General features: G+C 48.9%; 1 protein-coding gene and 1 long non-coding RNA gene across 3 annotated transcripts in view; one reads left to right on the plus strand and one right to left on the minus strand.

Moving 5' to 3' along the window:
• Positions 1–59: 59 nt before the first annotated feature.
• Positions 60–20,300, minus strand: part of DNAH1 (dynein axonemal heavy chain 1) — a 144,531-nt gene continuing 124,290 nt past the window's right edge. The window contains exons 59-78 of one of the 2 annotated variants that reach the window (XM_001380306.4): positions 19,560–19,691; positions 18,488–18,613; positions 17,993–18,112; positions 15,003–15,152; positions 14,269–14,429; positions 13,199–13,424; positions 12,894–13,089; positions 12,436–12,587; positions 8,835–9,031; positions 8,320–8,464; positions 7,872–8,030; positions 7,655–7,786; positions 7,404–7,574; positions 7,009–7,188; positions 6,617–6,793; positions 5,247–5,417; positions 3,884–4,014; positions 2,757–3,108; positions 1,113–1,347; positions 60–353 (exon numbers count right to left, since the gene is read on the minus strand). In XM_001380306.4, coding sequence (XP_001380343.3) covers positions 232–353; positions 1,113–1,347; positions 2,757–3,108; positions 3,884–4,014; positions 5,247–5,417; positions 6,617–6,793; positions 7,009–7,188; positions 7,404–7,574; positions 7,655–7,786; positions 7,872–8,030; positions 8,320–8,464; positions 8,835–9,031; positions 12,436–12,587; positions 12,894–13,089; positions 13,199–13,424; positions 14,269–14,429; positions 15,003–15,152; positions 17,993–18,112; positions 18,488–18,613; positions 19,560–19,691 — 3,435 coding nt within the window. In that variant the 3' untranslated portion in view covers positions 60–231. The remainder of the gene's footprint in view (positions 354–1,112; positions 1,348–2,756; positions 3,109–3,883; positions 4,015–5,246; positions 5,418–6,616; positions 6,794–7,008; positions 7,189–7,403; positions 7,575–7,654; positions 7,787–7,871; positions 8,031–8,319; positions 8,465–8,834; positions 9,032–12,435; positions 12,588–12,893; positions 13,090–13,198; positions 13,425–14,268; positions 14,430–15,002; positions 15,153–17,992; positions 18,113–18,487; positions 18,614–19,559; positions 19,692–20,300) is intronic. The other variant, XM_056804959.1, reaches the window with a different exon arrangement.
• Positions 11,848–12,245, plus strand: LOC103099172 (uncharacterized). Its single transcript, XR_470917.2, has 2 exons — positions 11,848–11,888; positions 11,990–12,245. It is a non-coding gene; the product is annotated as an uncharacterized LOC103099172 (long non-coding RNA).

Genomic DNA, 20,300 nt, shown 5'->3' on the forward strand with positions numbered 1-20,300 from the left:
CCCACTGTAACCTCTGTTCTGACAAGGAGCCCCACAGAACAGGCTGGAGTGTAAATAGGTAGACAACATAAAAAAATATTTTTTATTCCCCGACTGTGGACGACGGGCTCCTCATGGCTGCCCCAGGACTCCACTCTAGGGTCTCCTGGGGAAGGAGCAACTGGCAGGGCCAGCTCAGGGGCACTGCTGCCATGGCCTAGGTTGGGGCTTGCTCGGCCCATCCCAGTGGCCCTAATAGTCCAGAGCACAGATGAGGGCTACACCTCGCTTGATCCAGTGTCTCTGGCCCTTCTTGGTGGGGATCTCCACAGCTATGACGTAGTTGGTGGAATGGCCGGTGGTGGACAGCGTACCTGGAACAGACACCAATGGAAGGATGATCTAAAGCAGATTGGGAGCAGGCCGTATGAAGGGGCTACTTCCTCCTCTTCACGCCTGGCTCCTCGCCTCAGAGCGGGGAGATCCATACCAGCCATGCCCTACCTCATGGCAGCTGCTGCTGCTCTCATGCTTTATGGAATCTTTCCTGAGGATAAAACTATGAGAAATTGGTAACATAAAAGTTATTTTCTCTTGTCTTATAGAAGATGCCAGCTGGGACTGTTGCTTACTACTTGGGTTATCCTGAGGCATAGGATGGGTTCCTTCTCCGGGCTTCCATCACCTCATCGGCAGAATCAGGGGTTCCCCTTAACTATGAAATGCTACGACGTGTGAAGCCTTGAGGTGCTTCGTCTGTAAGAACAGCAGTGGTAGCATCTTGTAGTATTTTGACTAGCTCCCTCAAAGGGCATCTCTGCAAAGCCTTCAAGCACCATCAGCACTAGGCATGGGGAAGACGCGTGAACTAAGAAAGGTAGAGCTGAGGACAGAAGCTTGTGCAACAGACTTGTTCCCCAGTCACTGCCGAGGCCTCTGGGCTTAGAGGAGGGAGGAGGCTTACGTGCTAGCCGCACTAACCTGAAGACATGTTCCAGTCACTTGGCGTAGAAGAGGAGAAGGGGACGCTTTAGCAGGGAAGTTGGAGCCAAATGAGACTGTCCAGGGCTATCTCCCCTGGTCTCCCCCACCCCCTGCCCCCCAGTTCTATGGGAGGGAAGGAGAGTACATACCAGCTCGAGTCAGAGTCTTGTAAATGGGGCATAAATAGAAGCCCTTGGTTGGGGGTTTGCGGTTGGGGACAGGAACCAGCCAGATGACAGCCATCTCTGTGTAGAGCTCTTTGGGCCGAGACTCAGCCAGGACAAAAAGTTCAGGGTCCCAGCGTGCCCCCTCCAGGAACAGGCCGTGGATGAAGCAGCCTATCTCTGGCCTTTCGAACAACTCGCTTGGTGACTGCTCTATTACCTAGGGATTGGGGGAGAGATCGGTGGAGGAGGGTGGGCTGGTGGGATGCTTATCTGAACAGCATCGTCGAGGAGAACAGAGCCCCTGATAGAGTGGGGGAGGACAACTTAGCCCTCACAATGAGACTGTCTCTGGGATTTGGTGGGTACCGGTATCTACCAGACAACTACTTCTTGCAAGCATCTCATTGCAGGTGAGTCTGGGTTTGGTCACTCGCTCACAGGACCAGCAGAAAACCTCTGATCAGAAGGCACGATAATGCTCGCACATCCTCCTTCCACCTGTTCTCTTCCTGGCTTTGCTCTATTCCTTCCATTCTTTTTTTTTTTTAATGTTTTATTTTAACAAATTTCCACATGAATTTGCCTCAGTTGTATGATCCATATTGTCTCCCTCCCTTCTTCCTTCCCCCTTCCTGGAACTGGCAAGCAATTCAGTCTGGCTTATGGATTATCACGAAAAACAAGTTTCCATAGTGTTCATTTTTGTAAGTGATCTCCGTGCTAGGCTCCTGATTGATGGACTGTGTCCGAGTGCTATAATTTACCTCGGATACACTCAATTCTGTGTGGAAAGGGGCCTCTCAGAAACAGGCCACTTGGGGGTGGGGGGGACATCTTTGCAGAATGTTCCTTGGATAAAGGTATCATTTCCAAGGAAATGAGTAGAAAACAGACTTAAATTTCTGTGAATAAGGACCATTTTTCCATTGATTGAATTGTCAAAGGATCTCAATAGGCAATTTTCAAAGAAAGAATGCAAGCTATTAATAGGCACCTGAAAAAAATGCTCCAGGTCACTAATAATTAGAGAAATTCAAATTAAAGTCACTCTGAGGTTCCCCCTCACACTCACCAGAAGAGGCAATAGGAACAAAAAAGGAAAATGTCAAAGGGGACTTGGGGAAATGGGCACATTCATTCACTCTGGGCAAAGCTGTGAATTAGCCCAGCCTTTCTGGAAAGGAATTTGGAAGCATGCTAGAGCAACTGATTGTATAGCCATACAGTTAGTAAACTATACATCATACCCATTTCTAGGCCTGTACTCCAAAGAGATAAAGAGGGAAAAAAAAGACATGCACAAAAACAGGGTAGCTTTATGTGGTAGCAAAGAACTGGAAGCTAAGGCGTGGGGAGTGCCCACCAATGGGGAATGCTTGCATAAAATATGATTTGTGAATGGAATGGAATACTCATGACAAAAAGGCAGTTTCAGAAAACCATTTGAGCTGTCCCGGACTGATCGGAATCAAGTGAACAAATTATTCATCAACATTTTAAGAATGACTTTGAAAGACAAGAACTGATCCACCCAATTACCAACCATGATCACAATGATGGGCTTGTGGTGCGCAGAAGACTCTTTTCAGACATAGCCAATTGGGGGATTTGTTTTTGTTCACTGACCTTGAAGTTGAAGGAGATGGTATCAATGGAGATAACACATTTTCTAGCAAAGTTCTGCAAGGTCCCCGTTAGGAAGGCTTGTGGAAAGAAGAAGCCGCTGATCCAGAACACAGGCGGGATGCCCTCTTGGATCCAGTTGCCCAGAAACTCAATCCGCTGCAACAGGTCCATGACCCAGGAGGACAGAGGCTTGAGGGAGGGGTAGGCCTTGCCCTTCCAGATCTCAGGTACAGCATTGTTGTAGAGGCTAGTGGACATGAGCTCCAGCTGGGAGGACATCACCACCAGGCCCTTCAGTGCCTTGAGCACATCCTTGAGTGACTCTGTGATTACGTTCAGTAGCTTGTTGTATCTGAGGGGTAGATCACAGAGAAGGGTTTCCTACAGCCTCCCTGGGTACAGTAAGGTGCGGGCACTGCCACCTTTCTCCTTGCCCACCTCACGGAGATTTACATGACATCTGTTGGCATGGACACGGGCACAGCAACTCAGACTGGGCCACAAAGAGATGCTTCACTAGCTTGGTGAGCCAGAAACAGCCTGAATCTGGCTGGAGTTTAGGTTAGACTTTGGTAGCAGCTAACAGTGTTCTTAGTGGATCTCAGCAGTGCCAACTGACTACATTGAATGGAGTCCATTCCAATCTAAAGACTGTTTAAGTAATATGAGACAAGGTGGAAGTTGCCTTGATACATTGAACTTCTGAGTTCCTTTTAGTAGGCTTAAAAGTCCAAATGGAATTTAGTTTTTAGATGGAATTTAGACTTATGGATTTTTTTTTTAATTCTGGAAGGTAACTTAAGAACTTCATTTTACAGATGGGGAAACCAAGGCAAAGGACTGAACCCAGATCATGATGCCACCAAGTGGTCACACTACCACCAGTCTGGTCTAGACACCTATTCCTTTCCCCTATCCTCTGCTGTGCCCTCTTCCATGGCCTGTTTGTGAGGTGATGAGACAGGGGCCGACCCAGGCATGGAGCCAGCTTCAGACATAACCGTCTTCCCCCAGCATAAGGCAAGCTTGGCCCAGGGCATCAGGAGTGCCCAAGAGGGTTGTGCTTCTCTGCCTTTCTTCCTTCTTCCCTCCCTCCCCTCTCCTGCCAGGGAAGGCTTGGTGGTTACCTGATCACCTCCTGCACCAGGACAGTGTTCATGGATTCCTCATAGAGCACAGGGTACTTCATCATCACATGATGCACATTGATGGGCTCTGGGATTTTCTTCAGGATGCTCCCAGCAATCTCCTCCACCATCTAGGGGCCCACCCCACAGAGAATGAGAGAGGCCTCTGGCTGCAGGCTCTAGGACATCAGCCCTCGGGCCCTCTCTGCTCCAGAGCACCATGAAAATGGACTCCCAGGACATAGGAGCTGGGCTCTTGAAACATCCTCGGCCAGCTCCTTCCTGAGGCCCAAGAGGAAATGGAGCCCCAGAAAGCAATTTCATTTGTAAAATCTGACATCTGAAGTCACTCACGACAGACACCCAAATCTTTAGTTGTCAAGGCACCGTCTTGGTGACTAGAAGCCAATTGGTGGGGAAGGTGTTTTCTCCCTCAGAAAGTTTATTTATGAATAAATAAATCTATGACATCACAAGTATTCTCTATCTATAAGGGGCTTGATATGTAAATGAAAACTGCCTAGTTCACATGACAAAGGGATGAAACATTTCCCTTCCCACAAACCTGAGTTTAAAATAGGATTTGATGGATAGAAATCAAATTCACAAACATTCCCCCTCTCTTTTAGGAATATAGCTACTGACTCTTCTCCTGGGCTGCCTAGATGAGCAGAATTTACCATAGAAGTATTGCATGGGGGTGGTTAATGTGAATTTTAGATTTATTCAACCCTGCTTAGTCTTAGAATTCTAGCAACCAGGAATGTATACACCCCTACTTAAGGATTAAGTGTTGAGGAGGATGGCCTATGACCAACATGTGCTAGCAAATGATAAATAAGAAACAACTGACAGACCCCCTGGGCTGTCCTAAGTCAAGCTTAAGCTACCATTGGTACATGTGAGATGCAGGAAGTGATGTAAAGAACTGTCTATGTATTTTGCGTCACTTCCTCTCTCTGTTCTCACTCTCTTGCAGAGACATTGGGCTCTTTCAGCGTTGGGAGCTCATGGCAGTGTTCTTAGCGTGCTTGGTGATTCCTCTTTTTCTTTACCTCCTAAAGCACTATCCTCCTAGGAGGCCCCTCATCTTGGAGTAGGCCTTGTGGCTGGAAGCCAAGTTAGATTGAGAAGGCCCCTTGGCCAAGGCCTCTGAACTCCTATCTGGCTTGCCAGAGCAGTCCAATTCCTTTTCCTCTCTCTCTTCTTAATTTCTTCCTACTATTATAATTAAACCATCATAAAAATCCCAAACTGACTTGAGTATTTTATTGGGATTGAATTTTAATCCCTGGCAACCACTAGTATAATATATTCAGTCAACAACCCTTACATTAGGAGAGGGGAAAGGGGAGCCTCTCACCGCTTCTCGGCTATGGCCACCCGTGGAGGTTGACTTGGGTTGCAACTGAATGATGGCACTGAGAAGGGCGAAGGTCTCATTCTGTGCAAAGGTGATATTGGCATTGTCGTGCAGCCCAAAGATCTCGGGGATGTCATTGAGTGGCAGGCTTTTGATGTACTGCAGGTAACCCTGTAGGGACAGAACTCAGGGTGAGGGGTGGAGAGATTCCCCGGGCCCCCTCGCCAGGCCCATTGGACAAGCACTGTGCTCAGCTTGAAGCTCCCCAAGGTCTGAACCTGGCTTGAACCCCAGGACGTTGTGAATGACTGTCACTACATTGTGGGAAGAGCCCAAGTGAAGGATGCTCCAGATCCTGGCTTTGGGAAGAGCAGCCACAACAGGGCTGAGCCAAACTCAGAGTGAAGGAAGGAAGAGACCTGGATTCACAGGGATATTCTTGGGGATATCTGCTCTGGCTCCGGGTTTCCCGTCCTCTCCCAGGCCCACCTCTCTCGGGCCCTAGTACAGCACGGAAGGTTCAGGTCTGTTTTGCCTCTGTCTCCCTGTGGTACAGCCGAGCCTAGGGCTGGGCATAAAGAAGGAAGCCTTAAGAAGACTTGGTCCTGGACTGGGACCGGGCATAGGGTCAGGGTCAAATGGAGAGGAAGTCCCTGCCTCCAAAGGGCCTGGGATACTCCTCTTTGGGAAGAAGAGCCTCAGGGAAGCTCTGGGGGCATTGGAAGGCGGCTTCCCCAGTCAAGGAGTGCTAAGGTTAGGCCCAGAATCCGCATGTTGCCACTCTGAGCTATAGAACATCGAAGCTAAAAGAGCCTTCACCATTCAACTGTATTGGGAATAAAGGGAAGTTGAGGCTCAGAGAGCAAAGCCATTTATCCAAGATCGAACAGCAAACGGTGGGCAAGGTGGGCTCTGGACCCTCTCCCTCGAAGATTAGCTCTGTCCTCCATAGACCTGGAGAAGCTGCTTAGTACTGGAGGGAAGAGCAGGCCTGGGGAGGGCTCCAGAACCCCCGGGCTGACCAATGTCTTTCCGTCTTTCCTTCTCTCGGTCTGTTTCCCCACACAGGAAAACCTAAATTTCTGTGAATAAGAACCATTCTTCCATTGATTAAATAGTCAAAGGGTCTCAATAGGCAGTTTTCAAAGGAAGAATCCAAGCTATCAATAGGCATCTGAAAAAATGCTCCAGGTCACTAACAATTAGAGAAATTCAAATTAAAGCCACTCTGAGGTTCCCCCTCACACTCACCAGAAGAGGCAATAGGAACAAAAAAGGAAAATGTCGAAGGGGACTTGGGGAAATGGGCACATTCATTCACTCTGGGCAAAGCTGGAACCAAGGGTGGGGGTGGGGCTGGGGAGGATTACATTGATGTCATAAGTCGGGTTGATCTGGTGGTAGATGCCGGATTCGGAGTAGGTGTAGTCAGGTATCAGGACGTCGGGGTTGTAGAAGTCTTCCAGGATGTTCATGATGCAGCGCCGGTCCCAGTCGTCGGTGACGCGGCCCCCGTAATTGATCTCGCCAGCTGTGTACTTGAGGACCTGTTCCGACCCGCCGGCTCAGGATAAGGTCCGAGGAAGGAGGGAAAGCCCGGCCTCACCCCAAGCCCGTCCCAGGGGGGTGGGAAGACCTCTCGGAGTCTGGGGTCCTCGTGCTGTCACATTTCAGGGGTTAATGGCCTGAGCATTGTGAGGGCTCTAAGGAAGGGTAGATGTGGAAATGGCACCATTTGTTGGGCAGAGGCTGAACGTGTCACCTTGTAGGGGATGTCCTCGTACTCGTCCAGGAACATTTTCAGCTGGCTGATGCAGATACGCAGGTCTCCATCGGTGAACTCGTAGGGGATGTTGAAGCCCAGGGGCCCAAACTTCCTCCGCTCCAGGGCATTCCCGTGGAAGAGGCACAGGGACAGAAGCAGGCACTTGAACTCGGACTGCTACTTGTTCCGGCAGCGGCCAGGGAGGGGAACAGAAGGAAGGAGTGAGTGGCCTCCCCAGCAGGGGCCTTTCGGGTCACTTGGTGCCCTCTCGTGTTGTCGGTGGCCCATGGAGCCCAGAGAAAGGAGGAGGCCTGTCTGAGGTCCACGCGAGGCCTAGAATGCAGGGCTGCGGGGCGCCCATGGGGCACGGGCAGAATCGGTGACGAGCTTACCTTCTGGCAGGAATTCAAGAAATCATCATTGAGGCTAATGTAAGACTTCAGGAGATTGGCCTTCACCCCCCGGGGGGGCTCAATGGTCATCTTGGAGCCATTCTGGAGGATGGACACCGGGAACTTGTTACTCGGCAAGCTGGTGAGCCAAAGACGGAAGTCCCGGTGCACCTGAACACGGGAGGAACGACTTGTGAGAACGGCCTGTCTTTTCACCCTCTCCCCCTCCTTCTGGGTCTAGGCAGGCTCACCTTGTCGGGGTTGATCTGCTCAATGAGCCTCTCCAGGGAGGGCATCCAGCTGGGCGCCAGGTGGCAGTTCTGGAAGAAGACCCACTTGCCTCTCTCCATGGAGCTCTGCATCATGGCCTCGGCCAAGGGACCCTGGGGGAGCAGAGTCGGGTGAGCAGCCCCCTCCCTCCGGCTCCAGCGGCTCCACCTGGACTTAGCCCGAGGGCCCCGCCAGTACCTGGCCCTGACCCAGAGAAATGGCTGTGAGCTTCTTGGAGAACTTCATCTCCTCGGCGAACTTGTAGAGGTCTGCGGCCGGGTCTGTGCCTGGGGACAGCACGAAGATCAGCGGGGTGGTGGAGTTAGAGTCCTTGAACACGGCAAAGAGGTTGGCCGTCTGCAAGACAAGGCCGTGCCTGAGCCAGAGGCCCCGCTCGCTCTCCGGGCGGCTCTGGGGTGGGGACGAGGGAGGAGAGGCCTCTGGGGCTGGGAGACAAGGGCTCCCATCCTGGCCCGGCCGCCCGACGGACCGGAGGGCCTCGGCTTGCTCGTTTGGAAAGGAAAGGAAGGGGTTGGAGTGGGAGCCCCACAAGGCCTCTCGCAGCTCTAAATCGGGGACCCCAAGGAAGAAGGGAGCCCCGTCCGAGGCTGATGGAGGAGGAGAGGCCTGGCTGCTCGCAGCCTACCTGGGGCTCAATGAAGCGCGGCTCCAAGTTAATGGCCACAAAGTCCTGCATGGCGTTGGTGACCTTGTCACCTCGGAGGCAGCGCAGAACCAGCAGCTTCTGGAACTGGTCTAAATGCTCTTCCCATTTGCCGGGCAAGATCTCCCTGAAACAAGGGGCAGCACCCCGTCAGGCCCAGGCTGGTGCAGGGGAGTCAGAAATCTGGGTCTGTCACAGAGGGAGGATGGCTTCCAGGCTGCTGGGAGGGTTAAAGAATGGACAGAAGGCGCTTTGGGAAGTCTAAGCCACAGATTTGCAAGAAGCAAGGCTGCCCGGCATGGCCCTGGGCTCTCAGCGTTTCTGTTCAAGGCCTTTCCAGGCATCGACATGGCTGGGAGCAGTCGGGTGGGATGGAGCAGGGGAAGAGTGGTTCTCTCCCCTGGGTACCCTACAATACGCTTCCAGAGCCGGGACCCGTTCCCAGAGCGCCCAGGGCCTGCTTCTCCGAGGAGAAGGCCCCATCTTAGGGTGCTCACCGGTGGGGCTCTGCACTGTCAAAGATCCTTTGGAAGTCTTCTAAGTAAAAAGAGAAGTCTTCGGCTAAGGCGGAGAAGTTTGGAAGATTGGTAAGAGCCAGGATGTCACGCCATGCCCTGTCTGACAGCCATTCTATTGCTGGGTTCGGTATCACATCCTTGATGGTTCCCCCAGACAGAAGGTAGCGCCACTCGTCCTGGAAGTGAGAGCAAGCAGGTGACTGTGGCAGGACCCCTCCTCCTTCCCATGTTCAAACTCCCCAGACAATCAGCTGATTTGCAATCAGCCTCCCTTCCTCTACAGGAACTGAGGATCACAGCAAATGAAGCTAAATGATAGCTAGCCTAAGCCCCTCATTTTACACAGGAGAAAAATGAGGCGTTGGGAAGGAGAGATGAATTATCTCTGCTAGGAGGAAGGGCAGGGCCTTTGGTGCCAAGTTTGGGGATCTTTTATTATGCCATGCTGCCCCTGGAATCCCGCTCCCTTCCAATCCCTGCACATCAACAGATTAATCTATGTACATCGATGAACACATCATAATTCACACACCAACAACCAACCTCCCCACTAAATCGCGTTCAAATCTTTCAGTGGCGCTCTGTAGAATAAAGTAATCTCTGCATACAAGGTCCTCCACAATCTGCCCTCAGCCCACCAGACTGGTGTAGACAAAAACCACCCTCTCCCCTCAAAGTTGGTTTGTGTAGTCAGTACTGGAGGGCAGCCATAATTACACCACTTGGGGGTTTATTCTTCAGGGATGGCTTAGTGCTGTGTGAGGGTTAGCAAAGTATGGCCTGTGAGTCAAATACCTCTCACCTGATTTTTTTAAAGCAGCAAGTTAAGAACAGTTTTTACGTTTTTAAAGACAACTTTATTTTTCATATTTTAATTTTAATATAAATTTATTGTTCATGTTTTAAGATATAACTTTTAAGTATACCCTTATTTAAAATAAATCTTTCTCAGTTATATTTAAATAAAGTTGTCTTTAAAAATGGGAAAACCAGGGGGCAACTGGGTGACTCAGTGGATTGAGAACCAGGCCATGAGACAGGAGGTCCTAGATTCAAATCTGACCTCAGCTGTATTACCCTGGGCAATCCACTTAACCCCTACTGCCCAGCCCTTACTGTTCTTCTGCCTTGGAACCAATACATGGTATTGATTCTAAGATGGAAGGTCAGAGTTTTGTTTTTTTTTAATGCAAAAACCATTCTTAGCTTGTAGAACAGACAAAAATAGGCAGGGGCTGCATCTGTTCCTAAAGCCACAACTGACCAACTCCTGGGTAGTATACAAAGGGCAAGCCTGGAGATCAGGAAGCTGGGGTTTGTATGGCCATGGACAAAACCACTTCCACTCGCCATGTCCTGGGCAGGCTAAGTTGCAGACATGCTTCTGATCTGCATCCCCAAGACCAACTCCCCAAACTAATGTAATCATAACTAGGTGACAGGCTTGGTGTCAGGAAGACTTACCTTCCTGAATTCAAATCTGACCTCAGACAATTTGCTAGCTGTGTGACCTGGGACAAGTCATCCTTTTAAACTTGGGAAAACTTGTAGGGAAATTTGTTATTACATGTAATCAGGAAAAAAGAAAAAGGAAAAAAAAGAGTTCTGAAACTCCTTTTCCAGACCTGAACTACCTATCAACTCCACTCTCTTTGGCTTCACTTGTCCTAAAGCTATTTTCAATATTTTCAATCCTCACTGTGGCCCTTCAATCCCTCTGGCCCTCAGGACTTTCCTCAAGTCATCACAGTCTCTCTTTGGGGAACTAGTTCAACTTTGCACAGTCTTCCACTCCAGAATCTCTTGTCCTATCACTGTTCATGCCTTGCCCAACCCCAACCCTGAATCACTCCCCCATCCGCCTCTGCTCCTACTCCAACGAGGTATTTGTACAGCACTTAGCCCAGTGCCTGGCCTGTAGGAGATACTACAAAAATATAACTGCAGATAAAGTATACACAAAAATTTATATAAATGTGTATATGTATTTATATACATTTGCTTGATCTTCTTCTGACTTTCCTTCTACTCATGTATAATTGAACATGCAACCGTGCTGCTGGGATCCTATAAATTTCTGTGTCTAATTTCAGCTGGGTACTCACTGCAGCAAAACAATCCTTTTACTCCTCTCTCCACTCAGTTCTCTATCATACTCACCACTTTCCCCCCTCCTCATTCATGCCACAGCACTTCACCATCTCAGCTGAGGAATTTGCCTTATACTATTGAGAAAATTGAAGCTATTCCTTTGAACTCCCTCTCCTCTCCTCTTCTTCATTTCACAATTCTTGGAATTATCTTCCATTGCTTTCTCTTTTACTCTACTGTCTGATGAAGAGGTCTTTTTCTCACCACAGCTAACCCCTGTTTGGGTATCCTTGATTTCATTCCCTTCTGTTTTCTCCTGTAGACTACTATCATCCCTTCTCTCTAATCTATAACTTAAACAGTGCATCTTTCTCTGCTGACATTGAACATATCTAAGTCCTTAAATACTTAGTCCAAATTCAAGTCCTTTTAACTCTTGAAAAAAAAATTACATTATCCTACCATACCCACTTATTGTATCTTTCCTTCTTTTTTCACCTAACTCCTTAAAAAAGACTCTATACTTGGTGCTCCCCCACTTCCTCCTCTCACTCTCCTAACCTAACCTTCTGTAATTTGGCTTCCAACCTCAATCACTCAAATGAAATTGTAGTCTCCAAAGTCACCCATGGTCTTTCCATTTGAATGACCTTTTCTCAATCTTTCCCCTTCTTGATCTCTTTCTGGCATTAGACTCTGTTGACCACTCCATCCTCTCGGAGTTTTCATGACGATGTTCTCTCTTCTCTTCTTGCCCAAAGGATCCTGCCTTGGTCCCCTATACTGATCATCCATATCACCACACCCACACCACTGAGAAAATGGAGGAAATCTGCTGAAAACTTCTTTCCTCATTATGACCTCAAAAGGAATACACCCCCAAGATTCTGTTCTAGGCCCTCTGCAGAGGTTTGGCCTGGAGATGAGTACAAGGAGCTGTCAGTAAGTATCTGAGGGGCTATCATTAATGAGACTGTAAACTCCTTAAAGGAAGTGATTGATTTTTTAAATCTTAAATTTTGGGCCTTTCTTTGCCTCTTTAGTGATTGGCACAGTGCCTGACACAGATGGCATGAACTTCAGAGATGCAAGCTGAGTGTCACTCAGAAGGGGGATCAGATTTGCTCAGATCCACATTGCAGAGTCAAATTTCAATTCAATGTAAGGAAAAACTGCCCAACACTCAAATATGTTCAAAAGCAGAATGGCCTTCCCCTCAATTGAAACCTTAAAGATGACTATTTTGCTGGGGTTTGTAAAGCAGGCAGCCTCCGAGACCTTCCAAGTCTGAAACTGTGATACTGATCATCTACCACTCATGTTATTACATCATTATTCGATTTTCATGGCCACAGCTATACTCCCAGGGCCTTTAGCTGACCCAGAAGTTTAGGGTTACAGATGGAAGGAGGAGGTCCTAGAAGGAAAGAGGTGAGAACTGAGAGCAAGAGTGTATTGGAGGGGGCAGGCTGTGGCCTCCTTTACTCACCTCATCAATGTTCCCTTCATTCATCATGATTCGGACACACAGGAGAAAGGCAAACATGAGCTTGTGCTTCTCAAAGAGACTGCGGCAGACGTTAGTGTAGAGGCTGAAGGTCAAGTACTTGTTGATGTTTGCAATCCGCTTTTTCAAGGTATCTACACAAAGCATATACCCAAGAGGGGTGGGAGAGTGAGTGGGCAGTTCACAGTTTGCCCCAGCCTCGGGACAGTGGATGGATAAGAAGAGACCAATCTGTCCTAGCTCCCAGCCAGGCCAGACCAGCACTCCTACCTTTACCCCTAGATCCAGCCTCCCTCCCCAACAAGACCAGGGTAACCAGGGGAGGGCCCATTGGACATTCCTACCTGAGTATGCCCAGGCATCCCCCTCCAACCTCCTCCAGGGCTAGGACTAGGCCCTCCCACCTGATCTCAGGAAAGCCTGGCAAGGTGGAGCCCTACCTGCCCTCTCTGAGTTGGAGATGCCAGAGAGGAAGATGTTGAGGAACCACTCAAGGGAGTACTGGTACATGGGGTCCACATTCGAAAGGTCAGATACACAGAAGAAGAGGATCTGGGTGCGGACAGCCACTGGGACATACTCCATGCGAGTGATGTCAATGTCCTTCTCTGTTTGCTCAGCGGTCCTCACCTTGACCTGGCTCAGGCAAAGGAGGAAGGGTCAAGCTCAGGCCAGGCTCCAGAATTCACATCGATGGCGCGTGGGGGAAGGTGGGTAGAGGAGGGGAATGGGTGTAGATTCTTACCTGAATTTCCCCAGCCTTCACCTTAGAGGCTTCCAGAACCTTGATGAGCTCCACATCATCGACGGGGTTCCCCTCTGAGGAGCTAAGACGGAATAGGATCTGGTCCTCAATGTCCTTCAGCTCCTGCTTCATCTTGGCATTGCTGACGATCAGCTGGTTCTTGGCATCCTCTAGATCAGGCCGTTCCTCAGCCACCACCTGGCCCAGAAGCTGATCCTCCAGGCCGCTGGAGGAAAGGGCCACAGTGGCGAGTGTCAGCCGGCCGCACCTGTCTAATGGGCTCTCAACAGCTTCTAATCAGATAGCTGGTCCTTCCCCCATTTCCTGTGCCCAGCCTGGGCCAATGGCTCGAAAGGCCAGGAGAATAAGAAATCGCTTTTGTCCTTGGGGCCTGGGGTCTAGCCAGGGGCAGAAGTCCCACTCACACACAACAACGACTACAGGTCAGTCGTGACTGTTAGCCGGTGTGCCTCCCACCCTAAAGATGGCAGGAGTTTGGAGGAGAGGGAAGCCTTCCTGGTGTCGGAGAGGAGGGAGGAGAGTATCCTGGACAAGGGGACAGGGGTGATGTGCCAGAGTGGGGCTGAGACTCAGAAGACTCTGGCCTGGCTGTTACATGCTAGAAAGTTGTGGGGAATAAGGTTGGTGAGATAGACGGAGTTAGACCGAGAAGGAACTAGAATGCCAAGCTCAGGAGTCTGACTGTTATTCTGGTGAGATATCTGAGGGCTAACACGACCAGAGCTGAGCTTCAGGAAGGGGATGGGGCGAGGGGTGGAGGAAAGGTGGGAAGGAAGTTCTTCTGGCAGGGGATGGGGGACTAAGGAGGGAGATAGTAAGCAAATGACATCAAAAGAGAATCGGTTTCACGCCATCTCTCTGACTTATAGCATGCTAAGGAGAGGGCACGCTGAGCCTTATGAAGCTTGGCAATAGTGGAGGCACCCACACACCCTCGCCCAGGCTCTGCCTGGGGCTGTCAGGATAAGACGCGGACCGAATGCCTAAAGAGGTGCCCAGGAAGAAGGAAGCCCACTGAAGACAGGGCGATGGCAGGAAGAGCTCCTCACCTGGGCGACAGCGTAAAGTTGATGAGGGTGAGCTTGGTGGAGATCTCCGGCGTGTAGTGGGGATTGGGCAGCTTGGTGGTGATGTACATCCGGAAGTCCTCGTGGTAGGGAATGACGCTGTCCCCGAGCTTCAGCACAGTGGTGCCCTGCTGCTTGTAGGTCTGGCACAGAGGAGGCAAGCTTGGCTCAGGGGGAGACGGCACCCTCTGCCTTACCCATATGTCCACCCCAAGCTGGGGGCAGGCCTCTGAGACCCTGTGCAGTGAGGGGCGGCTAACAAGAAGCATTCTCAAACCATGCACTTGCATGCACACATACACACACACGCACACGCCTGTTAAATTGGGTTCTTATTAGCCAAACTAAAGGTTAGGCTATTATTCATTTCTTAGGGTCATAAAAACTTTTAGTCAAGAGTCTTCTATTAAGCTGAAACCCTTGCCTAGGGAATTCCTGAAGCAATCTCTCCCCAGTTCTGCCTCCAGGAGGAATGTGCCAGAACCTTTCTTGGGCTCTCCCAACCCTTTTCCCCACCTCGCAAGCTTCTCTAATCTTGCCTTCTGCAGGACGCTTGTCCTCCAGCTCTTACTGCCCTTGTATACCAGGCTATTTGCACATTGTCTTTCCCATTAGAATAGAAGTCCCTTCTGGTCAGGGGCTGTTTTTTGTCCTTTGTGTCCCCATTGTCAGCCCTTTCTGAAGAGGAGACGGAGAGTAAGGGGCCAGCACGATACCTGCTTCAAAAGGACAGGTTCTAGAGCTGGGTCCAGCTCTTCTCCAACATTTTCCAGTAGACACGGCTTTCCAAAACGGATGGCATTCTCCAGGCTGCGCAGGAAGTCCCGGTCACTCAGCTTAAACACATCCAAACCATTATCCCTCTCCTGAGACACAAGAAGAGATTCCAATCAATGGACAGCCTAGAATCCAATGACCACATGATGGGGAAGTACCAGTCTAGAGCAAGCAAGCAGCCCTCCTCTGGTTTGGCTTCTTTGATGGATGAGAATTCAATACAACAAACTTTAATCAAGCTTTTATGTAAAATGCACAACAAGAGGGCTCCCCAATCTCTGCCTCTTGCCCTTCTGCCTCTCCTCTAGAATGCTGAAGGCTTCAAGGACTTCTGGGGAAAAGGATGGAGGGAAGAGGAGTCTGAAGAACCATAAGCAGAAGAGAGAACTATGGACAATGAGTCATAAATATAAGGAGGAGGGTCGGGATGCTGGCCTCAAAGCTAGGAAATCCTGGTTTCAACTAATACCTGCTAGCTGTGTGACCAGGGGGCAAGTCACTTAATCTCAAGGCTTGAGACAACACCCAAGACTATAAGCAGCAGAGAAGGTGCTGTCCTGCGTGGGTAAAGGGACTTTACTCATCTGGGAGCTCCCAGTACCACTGAAGTCACTGATCCAGTCCCTGTCCCTGTCCCTGTCCCTGACCCTTGTGGAGGAGAGAAATTACAAGGCATGCAGCAAGACAAGAAGCTGGAGATTGATCAGCTGTCAGTCAAAGGAAAATTCCATTTGGAATGTGACCGGGAAACAGTTGAAGGCAAAAGCCAATGGTGACTGGTTTTAGGGGACTTGGCTGAGGGCTCTTTTGGCTGATGATGGTGACTGTGAAGGAAGAAGTTGGGTTCATCTCTGGGACTTGGGATAATCAAGTTGGAGGTGGCCTGACTGATTTGAAGGCAGAAGAAGAAGGACAATAGTCCATATATCTCTCTTTGACTCATTCTGTTTCATGCTAGTGGTTGAATTGCCATTTCTCTCAGTATTCTCCAACCTAAGACTCACTGTAGATAATAGAGAAACCTCCAACCCTCTTACCTTATCCTCTTTCTTTCCTGTTTTCCCCAATAAACCCTTACTTGAGATAAAGAAGAAAAAAGAGTATTTCCTCTGAAATATCATAGCTCACCCTGAGTAATTTAGGAGGCTGAAGAAGAAGAGGGAAGGGGAAACTGAAGGAAAGAAGAGGGGAGGAAGGGAGAAAGGAAGAGGGAGGAAGGGAGGTTTAGAGGGCCCTCTAGAAGGATAAGACAAAAGAAAAATAGTTGCCTGATCTATTAGTTATCTAGTATCCATCAAATATACCCTCTAATATTATCCCATTACACCCTATCTACAGATAAAAAGAAGCCAAATCCTGTCTAATATTGGGGATAAACTATATCCTCATATGATTAATATCAGGAAGGGCCAATGAGACATTCAGACCAATTTGAGAAGGTTGACAGCACTTATATTATCAACCGGCAAATCAGCTGTCAAGTTCCATTAATGGTCTGTATGATATTCCTTCCCTCAAGTAGTCTCTTTTCGGAACATTATCCACATTCAGAGGAAGAACTGTGGGAGTAGAAACACAGAAGAAAAACAACTGCTTGATCACATGGGTCGAGGGGAATATGATTGGGGATGTAGACTCTAAGTGATTATTCTAGTGCAAACAATGACACAAGAAAAACCCAGTGGAATTGCATGTCAGCATTGATGGGGGGGGGAGGTTAGGGGGAAGAACATGAATCTTGTAACCATGGAAAAATATTCTAAATTAAATTTAAAAAATTCAATTTAAAAAGAAGTCTCTTTTCCCAGGACTTGGCTTACTTCAGCTTCTCTCTGGCTTTCCCACTAGAGATAGGGCAGCTGTGTCCAGCTTCCCAGAATGACTAACTCCCCTTTTTGCTGATGCCTGGTACAAGGTCAGCTAAGAGGAATTTAATCTTGAAACTGTAATAAAGCCTTGGGTCACAGGGCCAATGAGCTATACTCCTCCAAACTCAAGGAGTCAACCTAAGTGAAAAACTAAATAAAGCCCACATAGAGTTTTCAGAGAAAGCAAGTCAAACTATCAATAGTCATATAAAAACCAAAAGCTCTCAGTCACAAATAATGAGAGAAATACTCATTAGAACCACTATGAGATAATGCCTCACACTCATCAGAGTGGCAAAGCTGAGGGAAAAAAAGAAAATTAAAATGCTAGAGGAGTTCTAAAAGTTTGCCCCCAAAACCTTTGAGCTGTGCATGCCCTGTTTGGACTTGGTGATATTACTACCAGGTCTTCATTCCCAAGAGATCAATAAAAGAAGGGCCCATAGACATAAATATATCTTTAGCAATTTTTTTTATAGTGGCAAAGACTGAGACACTAAGGAGTGTCCATCAATTGGGGAATGGCCGAACAATTCATGGCATATGGTTGCAATGGAAAACTATTGTGCTGTAAGAAAAAAACAGGATGATTTCAGGAAAACCTGGAAAAAAACATATAAACTGATGCAAAGTGAAGTGAGCAGAACCAGGAGAAGAGTGTATGCTGTGACATCCGCATTGAAATAACCAACAACTTTGAAAGATTGAGGAACTCGGAGCAATACAATGACCACAGTTCAGGGGGCGATGAGTTTAATATGCTCCCCACCTCTTTATGGAGAGGGGATGGGCTCAGAGCACAGAGACATGTTCTTTTTGGATATGGCCAGTGTGGGAATTTGTTTTGCTTGTCTATACAAATCTATAGCAGATATTTTTTTCAGAGTGGTGAAGGGGAGGTTGGCAGGAGTCAATGTGGACCTGAAAATAAAGAAGGAAAAGGGTGAAATGATTAAGTTGAGAGAACAGGATTCTCCCTTAATGGTTAAGGGCAGAGAGGGAAGCTGACCATATGTCCTTCTCTGGTTTGTCTCTGGAGACAGGAACTGGGTTTTACGTACCAGGTTCTTGATCCACTTGTTGGCCTGTCCTTGGGGGTCAATGAAATGGGTCCAGCGCTGAGAATATTGTGTGATGACGCCATTCTCCACAGACAGGGTGTCATTGGGGAGCCCTGCAATCTGGGAGCAAGATCGGCTTGGTGTCTGGGGCTATGCTGCAGTGGGCCACAAGCCCTCTTTGGGTTGGTTCTTCATTGCAAGCTCCCCCCCACCAGACCCTGTCCAGGACCAAGGACCTGTCCATGACCCTTCCCAGATTGATCTCCCCTATCTCCAGCTGTGAGAAAGGCCTGGCTGTGTGCCCATGTGAGCCTAGGCACATACGCATGAATGTGATCATGACCTACTCACTCCCCAGCTCAAAAGGCTCCATGGGGTTCCTGGTACCTATGGCACCCAATACAGATCCCAAACCTGGTGTGGAAGACCTTTCCCAATGTGGGCTTACTCTATTTTCTAGCCCTTGGGGTGCTGCAGGGTCCATTCTGGCCATACCTGCCATGAACGAATCTTCACTGCATTCCCCAGGGTCCCAATCAGGGTAGGCTCTTCAGTATGGGGGACACCATATTTAGTGAGCTGATCCAACCACGATTCACACAGTGATATTCGGTACTGCCCCTGCCAAGAGACAGAGACCTCGGGCATGGGCCCATGGGCAGGATCTGTGTCCAAGGCCCCAGTGTTCCTTAAGGAATAATTATGCAGGGGCTCAGCAGAGAATTCTCCAGGGGGAATGATTTAGAGGCTCCTGAGAGCAACCCGGGAAGGCTCAAACTTCTGTCAGCTTGTCGTGAGGGCCAAGAGAAGAACTCAAACACGAGAACTTGCTGCGATCTTGCATGGAGAAGGAGGAATTGCAAAGGGTCTTGTCTGCACTCAGTCCAAAAGAATGAGGGGGATTCAGTGGCTCACAGTTTAGAGTTCAACAGAGCTGAAGGAGATGAAAACTTAGGAAAAACAGAGCAGGGGATGTCTAATGACCCTGAGGCCATCTCCCCTCCTATTCCTTCTATGCAGACAGCAAGACTTAAGGGGGTGGAGAGAACTCCAACTGGCTCATCCTCCACATGATGGAAGATCAGACAGAGAGAAACAGTAGTGGCCCCAAGCAACACAGTGCGTATACTCAGTGACCCAGGTAAACCTGGGAGACCAGCCGGCTCAGGGCTGGTCTGACACCTGGCAAACTACTCCATGCAAGTAGGAGTCGTCGCATCTTTGGGAAGTCCTGAAGAACACTGAAGTGCCATCTCTTCCTAGAAGGCCTCTCTGGGACGCATCATCAGGTGTCTGGTTATGTTTACAAGAATAAAGAATAAGGCTGCAGGGAGGAGGAGGGGGCTGGGCTGCCCAGCAGATGGAGAATCAAGCTTGCATTCAAATCTGACCTTAGACACATCCTAGCTGTGTGACCCGGGGCAAGTCACTTAACCTTGATTGCCTAGCCCTTGCCACTCTTCTGTCTTAGAATTGATACTAAGAAAGAAGTTTGAAAGAAAATTAAAAACAAGAACAATCAGGCCTGCCACAGAAAGGGGGATCTAAGCAGAGGCCAGTTCCTTACCGTGAAGGGTCCAAGGTAGGCCACAAAGCCAGATGCCATCAGGATGTCACCAAAGATATTGTTGAGCAGGTAATCTAAGTTTGTCACTGTATTTTGCCAGCGCACCTTTTCATCAGCCAGCCCAGTGATCAGCTAGGGGAAAGAAGGTCACATACAGGACATGATATTATATCCCAGAGTTCAGGCCACGGTTCCTCCTTTTCCATAAACTGCCCCAAAGATCCCCCACTGGTTAAATGCCTTGGGACAGTGGAGGGTCCACCACCACTGCATCCCTGTGGGCCCCTGAGAATAAAGGGCGTGAAACCTTGCTACAGGGATAGAACAATAGCTGATGGAGGATCCAGGATGGAGCATGGCTGAGACAAGTCTACCTTGAAGGCAGATAAGAACTAGAAATTAGGAAAAAGTGAGATCACTGAGTTCTGGCAAGATGATGAACTTAAGCCCTGCTCCCAACCAAAAATGCATCAAATAAAATAAAACCAACAAAAAAAAGGAAAAGAATCAAGTACAAAATTAAGAGAAAACAGAAAAAAAGAATAGTCATCCAAAGAGGCTCTGATTACTATAATGAGGCAAAGAAGTTGAAAGAGAAGGGAGGAATATTGCCCCTGGGGGTAGAAAAGAAAGAAAATTGCACAAGGCCTGAGGACAAGGCAGGGAGAGTCAGGCCCTCCTAGGGTAGGGGTACCAGTGACTAGGACTGAGTGAATTTGGGAGCCACAAGGAGCCAATGTC

The sequence above is a fragment of the Monodelphis domestica genome, chromosome 7 (assembly GCF_027887165.1).
Source record: "Monodelphis domestica isolate mMonDom1 chromosome 7, mMonDom1.pri, whole genome shotgun sequence".
Lineage (NCBI taxonomy): Eukaryota > Metazoa > Chordata > Mammalia > Didelphimorphia > Didelphidae > Monodelphis > Monodelphis domestica.